The sequence below is a fragment of the Barbus barbus genome (genome assembly GCF_936440315.1).
Source record: "Barbus barbus genome assembly, chromosome: 30".
NCBI lineage: Eukaryota > Metazoa > Chordata > Actinopteri > Cypriniformes > Cyprinidae > Barbus > Barbus barbus.
Window position 1 is genome coordinate 22,503,367 of NC_136758.1, and position 14,724 is coordinate 22,518,090.

Below are 14,724 nucleotides of genomic sequence, written 5' to 3' on the forward strand. Positions count from 1 at the left end.
TTCAGAGAGCTGCACACTCTTCCTGATTCCTCAGGGTCATAACCAGTCTGTTTAACTTCAAAGGATTTATTGGCTCTTTTTTATAGCTAATATTCTGAAAAATGTTTAAGATCTTTTCATCAGAGAGTTTGTATGCAGGTTTGAAGTTTGAAAAATCACAGATGCTTTAAAGGCAAGATAAAGAACAGGCAAAGGTCTATAACTTCGTAACATGAGCTGGAGTTCAAACTGGAGTCACTGTACAGTACAGTGACTCCAGTTTGAACTCCAGCTCATCTTCGCTCGATAGCCATCGTATTGTGTTCTACTGCAATTCCTCTGCCTCTGTACAGACACAAAGCCAGCAGACTGCCTGCTGATGCTGATATTTCCTCTGGGACAGCAGGGGGTGAGTGTGGTTAGGTGGTGTAGTACAGATGTTCAGTGTGTGCACTGCTGTAAGTGTGTGAACTCTGCCCCTTTACTCTCTCATTCCAGCCAATGATGCTTTGAAACCCAGTCCTGCTCCGACACAACGGAAACTCTAAAAAGGTAATGTATTCATTTTATTATTATCATTAAATCATCTTTATTATTTGAAATTTAAATTTTTTTAAAACATTTTTGTAATGCCCACAAAATTTACACGTAAAGTAAACTACATAAATATACACTACATCATAAACCTATTGCACTGGTATATTATACATGGAACATATAGAAATTAATTTATTACACACAGAGATATTTAATGTAGACCTGCTGTTGTCAGATGCTGTTGTTGATTGTGGTTCAGTTTAAGCTTCGAGGTCAGTTGATCATTTTAATAAAGATCAGCTTAGAAATGATCCATGAGGCTTGAGTTATAAGCAGAAAAACTGCAATAACAGGAGCTTTACATCTGTACTGATTCTAATTTCCATATAAAATAAACTATAATATACTGTAAAAGAACTACAATATATGCTGAAACAATACATGATTTACATTGATTTATTAAATGCTGAATTAAAATAATAATAATAATAATAATATATTAAAATGACACAAAATGTAAGTTAAATATTTATTATTATTAGTATGTCTGGAAAGCATTTTCTGGTCGTGTTCCTTAGATGAGCACAGATTGTTACTTTTTGTTAATTATTTCATGATAACATGGATCCACCCATCTGGCCTTCAAACACTTTTCATTTTCGTGTTATCTTAATACATATATTAATTTCCCTGTGGACAGAGTAATGCAGTATTCATGAAACCACATGATGAATGTGGCCTTGATAACAAACTGCATAAGCAAAACACAGATCCAGAAATGCTGTATTCTTGTTATTGCATGCAACATTTCGACCCACTTTAAACTCCCAGATGTTGCTTTTACATTCTTCATGATGACTTCAAAGGAGATACATTGATAGTAGAAGGTCATCAATGCAGAAGTGCTGTGTTGAGAGTTGATTGCTTTATTCTAGGATCTGAGAGAAGTTGAAGAAATTGACATCTCTGTCTTCTTGACATCCAGACTTAATCTGTTTGTTTCATTGTAAGATTTGTATTCCCAAGTTATGGGTTCTTTTTCAAATGCAATAATATGCCTTCCTCAAACACCTGCTTTATTTTGCTTAAAGGAACAGATTTAGTGACATTTAAATCTGCATTACATCATTTGCTCACCAATGGATCCTCTGCAGTAATTAATTGTAATTTGTGAGCTATTTCCAATACGACCAATTTCAGAACAGTCTCATTACTTGAATTTTGAATATTTAAGTACAAAGGTTTTGCAGTGCAGCATATTTATAATTTGTGAGCTTCACTAAAAGAGGATATAAGCACCAAGCATTTCATGAACTGTTGAGCAGCTTGCAACAATAGTATCGTTTTTCTATTTGACTAGTAAAAGAGACACCAGAGCTCTTTTCCATCTGTGCTACTATGTCCCAGCTGTAGCTTTTAGGACTCACATCTGGGGCATCTTGCTAAACCCATGAGATCAAACTCTGCAACTCTTCAATCTTGCTCTCTAGCACATTTGGTCCAGGCTATTAATGTGTCTTTTGTTTAATGCATATTTGTAATCTGTTTTCACCAATCTCTCTAATGCCTCAATGTTGCTGTACGCAATCAAAATAACTCTTCAGTGAGAGAATGAGATCATCACGTGCTCTTTTCTGAGAAATACTCAAGCCAATTCAATTCAAAGAATCAGTGCTGATTCTTGAGACATGGCACAAAATGGACCCATTTTCATTTCGAGTGTTATTATACACTATTATTTTAAATTAGCTTTTATTTTTAATTGTTCAGTTTTTATTTTAATTGCAAGTTTTAGTAATTTTGTTATTTTTTATATATTTAGCTTCAAAAAGTTATTTTAGTACTTCAACTTTTTTCAGTTCTAATTTGTGTGTGTGTGTGTGTGTGTGTGTGTGTGTGAACATTTAAAATTTTATTTCAGCTTTTCAGTTAACAAACATTTTAATAGTTTTAATTTGAGTAAATTTAGTCCATTTTATTTATTTTATTTTATAATAACAATACTTATAAGAGATGACCGCTATATGTTTATTTTATCGGAGATTTAATATAAAAAACTCAGACCATTAATTAATGCAGATTAAAATATATTGAATAAAAATAAGAAATATCAAGCAATCATCATTGTCGGATATTTATAAAAATATTACTACAAATACAATAATAAAACTTATATTTATAAAAATCTAGTAATATCATCAGCCTTTTGATGATTAGTCTTTAGTCAAAGATTTCCAGTTGGACTGTGGTGAAAATTCAATATACTGTATGGAGCTAAAAATCTGTTCATACCATCCTGTAGTCTCAATTAATTTTTTTAAATGTAGGCAAATGCTAGAGTCGCTGCTAGAGTTATCATCCTGCTGTGTTGACACTAAATTACAGAAAGTAAAAACACACATTTAGTGGAAAAATGAAAGAAAACAATGTATATTTTCTCAATTCTACCACTTGTTTTGTCCTAATTTAACCATTCAGTTCTTAATTTGGCTTTATAAAAGAGAAGCATATATTGCCATACACAAAATTTACAGAGACAGGCCAGAAATCAAAGCAAGAGCTTAAAACACAGAGATCTGATGAGTTTCATTCTTATCCAGAAATATTCCCTCTTTTGCTAGACCTAAAGGAAAGACTACAATGAATCTCTCTCTATTCCTGTGCGAGGGATTACCCACGTGACTCTTTTAATGTCAGTAAAGCCAGCTGGTCATACTCTCTCGGGTCTGTAAGTCCGTGTGTGTGGGATTGTGGCGCATCTGCATGTGATTTCTTTTATGCGAGCATGCGTGTCTTGTTTTGCACAGGACAGTTGCTGTGAATTCACCTGGTCTCACATAACAGTCACACAGAGGCAGGGGGCGGACGGCGGTTTCAAAGGCAGCCTGGAAGATGTAAACCCATGGTCTATCTCTTTTACTTCTCGTTTTGACCATTACAGCAGATGATAAGAAGGCTTAAGCCAATATTCTTGAGATTTTTGCGAAGGCCACAATTTGCAGTCTTCTAGGAAAGTTCTTAATGTGGCTGATGTATGACCTCTGGTGGCTTTTGAGCTTAGATAGAATATATGAACCAGTGCTAATGGATGTGTTTTTGTTTTTTCCAGGGTCATCAGACAGCCCTGCACCGGGCAGCTGTTGTGGGAAACCGTGATGCCATCTCTGCCCTCATCCATGGAGGCTGTGCACTTGATTTACAAGACAAGGTCTGTTCATTTGCATTACAAAAATCCTTATTTTGTTTCTTAATGAATATTATAATATCAGAATTGTTATAATGTATACAAATCAAGATTCGGGAATCTATTAATAAAAGATGTAAAAATCCAGACTTACTGCACAGGGAATGAGTTGATTTTGTTAAGTGAAAAAAAACAACAACAACATTTATTTGTGGTAAAATCAATGCTATAGAATCTGATTTTCTTTCATAAGGAAGGAAACACTGCTTTGCATGAGGTATCATGGCATGGATTCAGTTCATGTGTAAAGCTACTGGTCAAAGCTGGGGCCAATGTCCAAGTGAAGAACAAAGTATGTCATTTTCATGTGCATTATTTTACATTTACTTTGATATTAAATCAGATTTTTTATTTAAAGAAAATTAAATTATATATATATATATACATATATATATATATATATATATATATATATATATATATAATAACAAAAAGTGTGGTTTCTTTAAAGACCTCAACAGATATTTTGAAAAGCAAAATGTATTTCCTATGTTTAAGTATTTCATTTTGAAGCTTTTATTATTATTATTATTATTTTTATATTTAAATTATATTTTTATTATTTAAAAATTTAATGGGCTTTTCATTTGCACAACAAAAGGAACTTTTGATAACACAAACTTAAAACAACATACATTCAAATACATACATAGACAAAAATCCACCAATCAGCTCTTAGGGTTTGATTGGCTACAGGGATCCTCAAATCTGGCCCATTCCTGTAGAGTTTAGCTCTAACCCTAATCAAACACACCTGAGCATGCTAATCTGAGTCTTCAAGATCATTAGAAAATCACAGGTAGGTGAGTTTGATCAGGGTTGGTTATATATGAAAAAGTGGAATATTGTGATGGGATATGTACACTGTAAATTGGTAATTTTAAATCAGTTTGCTGTAGATAAATGGAAAGCTAACAGATATGGACTAAAACCCAACATTTTCAAAACTGGATATGTTCTGTTAAATTTAGAAACTCTGTTTTAGTGAATTCTGATGAAAGATCCTTGCAATCAGTTTCTATTCCATTATTTAAACTATATTATTATTTCATTTTTAAAGGCAGGAAACACACCTCTACATCTAGCGTGCCAGAATGGGCATTCCCAGACCGCTCGAGTACTACTTCTAGGTGGAGCGATGCCTGACAGCAAAAACAATGCATGTGCACTCGTCTAAAATCATTACAATCTATCTTAAATGATTATATAAATTGCAAACTGAAAGTAAAAAGTTCAGTTTAAAATCCTGAAAAAGAAGTGCAATCATTTCTTTCCTTCCAGGCAGGTGACACATGTTTACACATTGCTGCACGCTACAATCACTTGGCCATGATTAAGATCCTCTTGGGTTCTTTCTGCTCTGTGGCTGAGAAAAACCAGGTCAGATCCTCATTCTGATTCTTTTGAATCCAGCACCAATGTGGTTTATTTTTTGTGTCACTGCTGTGTCCTAGTTTCTAAATTATTTTGTCTAAGTTAATAGGCAATTATGCAATAAACTGTCAAAAGAAAACAAAACTACATAATTAATTATGGCTTGATGTATTATTTTATACTGCAACAAACCATAATGAAGTGGCACATAACGTAAAATTGAGAGACAAATAAACAAAATTAAAATGGTCTGTCTAAACTGCTAGATTGTGGTTTAGATTACAGCATCTAGTAATTGCTTACAGTTTATTTTGGTCATAATCTTGTGGAAAATCGACATACTTTACAGATAGGAGACACTGCGCTCCATGTCGCTGCTGCCCTAAATCACAAGAAAACTGTCAATCTGTTACTGGAAGCAGGTGCTGATGCAAACATAAAAAACAATGTAAGTCATGTAATCTCAATCTCTTTATGATTGTATAGTTATTATGAAAGTAAGTTTTAATGGGGGCTGGGGTTGGATGATGGTAGCTCAACCTACAGTACGCGTAACAAATTGGAGTGTAAAGAAGTACAGTGTCTGTTAAATGTCAATTTATTTACATACTAAATCTATCAACAGACAGGCCACACTGCTCTTGATAAAGCCCGGGACAATAACAACCGAGATTTGGCTATTCTGTTAGCAAAATCCAATCAGGTAAGTAATGTTATTACATTCAAAGTTTTCCATTTAGAAGCAATTCATTGTCCTGCTCTTTCTAGCAAAGCATTATATGATTATTTGATTTACTTTTGACTGAATAAGCTCTACTGAACAAACCGGTTTGATGAATGACTCCATGACTCACTCATAAAGGCAATCCCCTCATTCATTTCTAAATGATTCAGTGTTTTTAAAGGGGTCATTGGATGCAAAATTCACTTTTCAAGTTGTTTGAACATATACATACACAAATATCCTATAATGATAAAAATCCACCCAGTGGTATTTTTTAAATCCCTATTTTAAAAACTCCTTTCTCAAATCAGGCTGTTCTGAGATTCCTGTCAGAATGACATAGTTCTGTACAGGCCCCTCCCATGATAGTTGATTGCCTTACCTTAGACCCGCCCTGAGTTGTCCGCCAACATGAAAACAGCTGATTTTGACAGAGTAAAGGTGTTTTTTACATTACCATTGAGAAATTTTAACCAAAGTATGTTATAGACTTAATTAAGACCCTAAAGAATCATATCAACTTGTGGAAAATGGGCATCTGATGACCCCTTTAAATGAACAAATGATGCAAATGATGCTTATTTTAACAGTAGCATACTGTAACTCAGGTTGTATGTCCCTGCTTAGGTGCAGAGGTTTGCTCGAGGGAAAACTGTGAGAAAACGAAGAGATGTCTTGCGGGCCCAGAGGAGAGCTCAGTCCCTCCCCAGAGTTCATTCCTCGCGAGAGAAGGTGGAAAATTCAGATAAGATTCACCCATCTAGAACAACATCTGTGCTGTTGCAGATTCATCGTTTGTAATATGATTGGGGTCTAGGGGCCAGTGAAGAAAATGTCACATGACTACTAAGCTTCCATAACCCTAAAAGAGATCAGAGGTCATGTGATTGTTTTTGCCTAAATATCCCTCTCATGCTAAACACTCCCATCATTGTGCAGGACTATACTGAAGTGGCAGAAGACACAAACAACAGTGATCAAGTACATCAACCTGAACGAAAAACAGCAACTCTAAGCCCCGGCACGAGGAGAAAGATCAGGAGCCCAAGAAGACAGGTAGTGATTTTAAATTTAAATCCTTATTAATTAATACCTATTATAATATTTCATACTATAATATTATAATATATACCAAAATACCATGATGTACAGCACTAATGTGTGGTGATATGGTGTGTTTGTAGAGGGTTTATCTTTCAGTAATGACATGTTGACTGTACATTATTCTGCTTATTAGATGGCTTAATAGTTACACTTATAATAATATATACACTTCTTTAAACTATTTTTACTAATTTTACTAAAAACAATTTAGCGATTATTACATGTATGGATTAAACTGTATCCATTATAATAGAAAAAAACTTTTTTTTTTTTAATAATCTGAATTGCATTTATCAGTATAACCTAATATAATCACATAGACTCATTCATTTTTTTTTGTCTTAAATACAAGAAGTTAATTTAAATGTTTTTTAGGTGACACATTTTACCTGAAAATGTTTTCCTCCTAATGTAGCCTATGCTCTTTTATAATTCCTGCTCTAGCACGACCATTTTAAAAAGTACTCTGTTTAATAATTCTAAATATGTTTTTGCTGTTAAAAAAGTTGGAACATGTGTTCCGGAGAGAGTATCAGCTACATGAGAGAGGATCTCCATCCCAGAGAGTAAAACACAGCAGCCCCAGCTCTCAGGAGAAAGAGGACGTTCCTGGAAAAGCCTATCAACTTTATACACTATACAGGGATAAAGATGGACAGATAAAGCAGGTAAACTCTACATTAGACTTAGTGCAATGCATTTGTTTGTTTTAAACCTCTTAACCAGTGTCTGCAAACAGGCTCCTGCGAATGACTGTCATTGTAAGCCCCTCATTAAAACTCTGGAGAATAAGCTGAAAGCCACAAAGATGGAGATGAGGTCAGAAATTCACACTGTCCAAGAGGAGATCAACTGCAGGCTGGGCAGAATAGAGCAAAAAAACAAGCACCAGGTTTGTTGTTTGCTATGAAGTTTTTTGTTTAGAATTTCCTTAACTTACAGAATACCTATCTAACCTCTATATTTGGAGAAGAAACCCATACTGTACATTACTTTTTAAAAGTTTGGTAAATGTTTTACAAATATTTTTTATCAAATGTCTCATTCTTGCAAAAGCTATTTTTTTATTAAATAAAATACAGTAAAATATAGTAATACTGTAAAATATTATTAATTTAAAAACTGTATTCTATTTTAATTTTAATATGCAATTTATTCATAGCTGAATTTTCAGCAGCTATTAGTCCAGTGTCACATGATCATTCAGAAATTATTCCAATATGCTGAATTGGTGATCAGCAAACATTTTTAAATATGATCAATGTTAATAACAGCGGTGTTACTTTAATATATTTATGGAAATTTTGATACATTTTTTTTTCAGGATTATTTGATGAATAGAAATGATTTGAATAGTTTAATTCATAAAAAGACTATTTGAAATCTAAATCTTTTGTAACATTATAAATGTCTTTACTGTCACTTCATCAATTTAATGCATAAAAAAAACAAAAACAATTTACTGAACTTTTGAATGGTAGTGTAATGAAAATTCTTCAACTTGGCATTCTAGGAATTTTAATGAAAAATGTATTTGAAAAATGTATATGAATATAAGTAGTACCATTATATAACTTACAAGAAGAAAGACATGACTCTTTGTAATCCCTATGGATAAAATAAATCGGAAAATCACTTCCAAAACCAATGCCACTGAAAATGTGGGTGTTAGAGACTCATATCTCTATCTGTTCAGATTAAAGTTCTCGAGAAACTCACACAGGAGCGGGTGTCGGCTGAAAGGATGGAGTGTCATTATCGAATCAATCAGAGAGCCACCCTGGAACGCGTGGAGGGCGAGAGAAAACAGGTACAACACCTTTAGAGAAGAGAGGTGCGACCACAATCGCATCGGCCTTGGCATCACTGATCAAACTTATGCTGCTCTGTTTTTATCTTTCAAGCAGGTAGCTGCTACCGATGCTGTGAAAAGCTGGTGCATGTCTAAGATTCAGGATCTTGAAGTGCGAATGCCTGCAGAGACACAATACTACAAACTTCTGCGCTCTCCATCGGTGGATCAGTCTCTGGTGGATTCAGACCCCGAGGGTCTCCCGCTGCTGTCACTCATCTCTGAGGAGAGCTCCAGCTCGCTGGCCACCTATGTCAATGTTTTACCCAGCCCAGGAGCAGGTCCTAACAATGACGGGAAAAGTCTTGAATTTGGGGACGCACGTGCGAGGAGATACTTTGAGATGAAGCTGAACGGTTCTTCAGGTTTGAAAAAAATGCACCAAATTATTTTTTATCAGTATCGTTATAGTAACAGTAAAAATACCTAAACATCCTTAAAACAAGATGTACATTTAGCTAAAAAGCTAATTATATACAAAAGATAATATTAGACTTATTTTTAGAAAATTTATCTTGAATACAAAGGTATTTTATCATATTTCTATTTTCTTCATGAGAAACATGAACTGACCTCCCCAACCTATATGACTGCCATAATGTGGCATATTTCTGTGTGAAATGGGCTATTTAAAAAGAAAAAGAAAGCTGAATGGTTCTTCAGCTTTGAAAAATGCATTAAAAATATATTTTATTAGTATCATTATTTCTAGTAAAAATAACTAAACATCCTTAAAACAGGACGTACATTTAAATAAGAAGCATATTATCATATTAATATATTAAGACCTGTTTTTAGAAATTTTATCTTGACTACAATGTATTTTTATTGAATTTATAATATTTTTTAATATTTTTTACTCATGTTAAAGTGAATGTGAACTGATCTCCCCAGCCCATTTTACTACCACAATGTGACATATTTCTGAGTAAAATTGAATACTCAAAATTAGATATGCTGAATTGTCCTTTTAGCTTTTTTTTTTTTTGGGTGCTACGGAATCAGAAAAAAAAATCAATTTTTATCACTATCATTTCCAATAAAAAATATCTAAAACTTTACTAGTACATTTAACTAAGAAGTAAATTATAAATATATGTTAAGCTATTAAGACTTGGTTTTGGAAAATTGATATCGAATACAATGTATTTTTATTTTATTTATATTATTTTTAAGTATATTTGTTTCACTTATGTTAAAGTGAACATGAACTGGCCTCCCCAACCCATTTTATTGCCATAATGTGACATACTGTATTTCTGAGTGGACCGGGATATACTCAAAAGAAAGAATCACTGATTAGTTGTTTATAAAGACCAAAAAAAATATTTTAAGAAATTAATAATAGGGTTTGATTTTTATTTCATGTTGACTTTAAGCATTAAACTTTTTTATTATGTTATTTTAAGTGATTTTTTGTTTTTATTATGCTCTACTCTAAAATAAGACCTTTTAATAAGATATTTAAATTAGTAAAATATATTTAATGAGAGTACATAAGTCAAAAAGTTTTTTTTCTAAAATATCTTTCTACATTCATACAGATGAATATCATAACCTAACAGCTCCTTCAATGGTCAAACACAAACCTCTGTTAAGGAAGCTGGCAACTGCTGACTCCAAGTGGCACCGAGCAGAAGTGCAGGAGGTTGGTGTCTCAAAGTCCAGGTCAGACAAAGGGGAAGAACTCTGCAACAGCAGTGGCAGCAGCAGCCTGTCCACATCCAGCAAGCATTTCAATGACAGAGAAACAAAACCAGCACCCGGCCCGGCCTGGAAACACAGCAGGCACCTGAAGGACAGGATTAAAGCACATCACGCTCAAACCCAGCAGAGCAGCACCATGAAGACCCTGGAGGTGTTTTCCCAGCGGCCCGTGGAGGCCACCTTCACCCAAGAGCGGGCAAACTTGCACGCCATGGAGGTGACGCAGCGTTTCTTTGAGACTGTCTCCACACAACTGGAACGCTGGTACGAGAGGAAGATCCTGGAAGCGCAGAAGGTGGCAGAACAGAAAGCTCTGCAGGACCGAGCCAGTCTACAGGAGAGGATCAACATGCTGGAGGAAGAGCTTCAGAAGCTTCGCACTAACACTAATACAAACTCTTGAGTCTTGACACATAAGGTACTAAATCCAGATACCTTGATTCCACCTAATATTAAAAGTCATGGCAATATAAATGACACTGGAGCTTTGTAAACACTGAGTAAACTTACAGCAATTTTATTGTACTATAGTAAAACACAGGGATGCAAAACCTGTGAAAAATGTCAAATTTAGAATACTCCGAATCAAAGTTTCATTTTGACAACGGCAGCAATTATTATACATACGTGGTCAGAATTGTTGGTATCCTTGGTAAATATGATCAAAGGCGGCTGTGGAAATAAATCTGCATTGTTAATCCTTTTGATCTTTTATTTAAAAGATTCACAAAACTCTAACCTTTCATTGGAGAATAATAATTTAAAATGGAGGAAAATATCATTATGAAATAAATGTTTTTTCTCTAATACACATTGGAACACTTAACTTTTTGAAACCTCCATTTGCCAAAATAGTATAGGAGTTTTCTCCTATAATGCCTGATGAGGTTGTAGAATGCCTGACAAGAGATCAGAGACCATTCCTTCATCCAGAGTCACTCCAGATCCTTCAGATTCCCAGCTCCATGACAGTGCTTCTCCTCTTCTGTTCACCCCAGTTCTACAGGGTGCAGGTCAGAGGACTGGAATGGCCAGCAGAAGCTTGGTTTTGTGCCCAGTGACCCATTGTTGTGTTGATTTTAAGGTTTGTTTTTGGATTATTGTCCGGTTGGAAGATCCAAACATGGCCCATTATAAAATCAGTGATGCCATGTATCTAAACGATGTCCAGGACCTCCAGCAGAAACATAGGTCCACAACATCAAAAATACAGCAGTATATATCATTGTATACATGGAGTACTTTATATCCCTGTGTTCACCAAACCCATCTTGAGTGTTTGCTGTTAAAAAGCTAATTTTTTAGTTTCATCTGACCATAGAAGCCAGTCCCATTTGAAGTTCCAGTCGTGTCTGACAACTGAATATGCTGGAGATTGTTTTTTGGTGAAAGCATTTTTTCCCCCCTTGAAGCTCTCCCAAACAACATGTGATGCAGGAGCTGTTTGATAATTTTTTAAAGGTTTTCTGACCCCAAAACTCAACCTTTTTCTGTAACTCTCCTGCTGTGGTCCTTGGAGAGTCTTTAGCCACCAAAACTCTCCTCCCCACCGTGCATTAGGACGATATAGACACATGTCCTCTTCCAGGCAGATTCATAACATTTTATGTTGTTTGGAAATTCTTAATTATTGCCCTGATGGTGGAAATGGAAATTTTCACTGCTTTTCTTAAAGCCACTTCACTAATTTGCGAAGCTCAGTTATTTTTTGCTGCACATCAGAAATATATTCTTTGGTTTTTCTCATTGTGATGGATCATTAAGGGAATTTGTTTTCCCTCCTATTTATATTTCTGTAAAACAGGAAGCCATGGATAATTTCATGTTCATAATCACGCAGATGTTCTCAAAATTGTGAATATGAATGGGAATATATTTCAGATATATTTTACACATAAGAATTTCTAGGGGTACCAGTAATCCTGTCCAACATGTATTTCATAATGAGATTTTCCCCCCATTGTAAATTCTTATTCTCCAATTAAATCTTAGATTTTTGTGTGTTTTTTTAATTAAAGATCAAAAGAATTAACAATGCACATTTATTTTCACAGCCGCCTTTGATCATATTGACCAAGGGTAAAATAAATGGATAAAAGCGTCTGCCAAATGACTAAATGGTACCAACAATTCTGACCATGTGTGTATGTAGGTTGTGATTACAATAATGGTACAATGAGGCTATGTTAGCAAACTGAGTACTTCTTTGTTCAATGTTAAGTAACCCATGGAATAGTTTACCCACAAATTATAATTGACAATTTACTCACCATCTTGACTTTCAAACAAGTTTGAGAAATATTCATAATCGAAAAACTGGCTTCCTTTCTTTGAGCTGGAATGTGAATTTAATTGGCCAACCCTACAGGAAGCTCAACTGGAATTTGAATTGGAATGACAGGAAGAAGTATTTGCCGAATAGTGATTCAAAGAAATTCTCAATTTGTAATTTTTTTTTGCACCCTCAGATTCCAGATTTCCAAATAGCTGTATCTCGGCCAAATATATTATCCTATCGTAACACACCATACATCAATGGAAAGCTTATTTATTCAGCTTTCAGATGATGTATAAATCTCAATTTGGAAAAATTGACCCTTATGACTGGTTTTGTGGTCCAGGGTAACATATTAGCTGTTTATTAGTACTTATAAAGCACATATTCTGCATGACCATATTCTACATCCCTAATTACTCAATACCTAAACTTAACAATTATCTTACTAACTATTAATAAGCAGTAAATTAGGAGTTTATTGAGGCAAAAGTCAGTAATATTTTGTTTTCTATAGTACAGTTAATGAAGACTGGTCTATCAAAATAAATAAAACGGAGCGCCAAATCAGCATATTTATCATGTGACACTTAGGACTGGAGCAATGAATACTAAAAATTCATCTTAGCATCACAGGAATAAATGATATATATTTTTAATGTATTAAAATAGAAAACCATTATTTTATATCATAATATTTCACAATATTAGCACCCCCCCCCCCCCTGTTTTTAATGACTTTTATTATACATGTTATTATTTCCTAAGCAAAAGGAAAAATTCCTTTGTGTTCATAGAGAATATCATAGAGTTTGGGATGGCATCATAGTGAGTAAAAATGGACAGAATTGACAATTTGTATAAACTATTACTTTAAATGTGAATAAAATATCTTCACTCCAACAATATGGAGTGAAATATTGTAAATTAGGTGACTTTCAGTCAAGATTAATAGTAAAGACCTTTCTTTTAATCCTAGATGGAATTACCTTAAGTTACATCGTTCTGTTCTTGTTATTGTAAAATATAATATATTGTTCAGTTCTTCAGTCCGTGTACCTGTACAAAATATAATTTAAATGTTTTAATTAAATTGCAATTATAGTTGCTCAACTTGAGAATGAAGAGAACTGTTTAAACTGCATGTAAGAATGCAGGCTGTTTTGTTGTGATTGATGATACATGAGAATTCATGCCATACATGTGAAATCTATTAAACGTTTGATGAGTCAAATGTTGTATAACACTCAGTTCATGACCCACCATGATCTCTGCAGCACAGCATTTCTGTTTTTGCAGGAGTCTAACAGGTCAGATGCATCATTCTGTATACAGTGTCAGATTTCATTAGTGAATCTTATCTTTTCATAAACAATTTATATCTTTCCCACTAAATGATTAATGATCATGTTTACTACAAAGTTGAAAACGATCTAATACTTTGAAACTCAAGCACAAGGCTAAAATAATTACATTTATAAATGCAATCCTCACACTCTGTTCTTTGACCCGTTCACACCCTAAACCTCTTCTCAGTAAATATCTGCAGGCGTGCTGGAATCTCATTATCTCCAAACAGTCAGATCAGGGTTGCACGAGTCTGTATTGATTGAAATGGATCAGAGTAAAGTAATCTATCAGCATGGTGGATGTCCATCCCACTGCCTCCATCCATTTTCGAACTCCCGCCCTAAACAACAAAATGTTTCTGCACTACAACAAAAACAAAAGGCTGTTGCAGTGGCTACGGCTACATTTTTCTGTTATACATTACTACAGATTTAAATATTTAGAATGTTATTTAATGTGATCACAACTTAAAAAAACATGGTAAGTTAGTTACTAATAATACTTTCACTCCCACCGTTATTCAAACAGCGAATAAATGATAGCCTATACAGAAAGCAAACAAAGAACATATAGGCTAT

The 14,724-nt window shown here is 34.2% G+C and overlaps 1 protein-coding gene across 1 annotated transcript; it reads left to right on the top strand.

Moving 5' to 3' along the window:
• Positions 1–4,016: 4,016 nt before the first annotated feature.
• LOC306850098 (ankyrin repeat domain-containing protein 6-like) lies at positions 4,017–14,028 on the top strand. Its single transcript, XM_079385539.1, has 12 exons — positions 4,017–4,052; positions 4,821–4,923; positions 5,046–5,140; positions 5,484–5,582; positions 5,760–5,837; positions 6,486–6,590; positions 6,798–6,914; positions 7,469–7,630; positions 7,702–7,854; positions 8,659–8,772; positions 8,867–9,179; positions 10,359–14,028. Exons 2-12 carry the CDS (start codon positions 4,899–4,901, stop codon positions 10,922–10,924), a joined length of 1,827 nt encoding a protein of 608 aa, XP_079241665.1. The 5' UTR covers positions 4,017–4,052; positions 4,821–4,898; the 3' UTR covers positions 10,925–14,028.
• The last annotated feature ends 696 nt before the right edge of the window (positions 14,029–14,724 follow it).

Bases quoted from the DNA above. Each gene is read 5' to 3' on its own strand.
- LOC306850098 (XM_079385539.1), top strand. From the start codon at position 4,899: ATGCCTGACAGCAAAAACAATGCAT. The intron at 5,838-6,485 runs GTAAGTAATGTT...GTCCCTGCTTAG, and splicing joins TGTTAGCAAAATCCAATCAG to GTGCAGAGGTTTGCTCGAGG. The intron at 9,180-10,358 runs GTTTGAAAAAAA...ACATTCATACAG, and splicing joins GAAGCTGAACGGTTCTTCAG to ATGAATATCATAACCTAACA.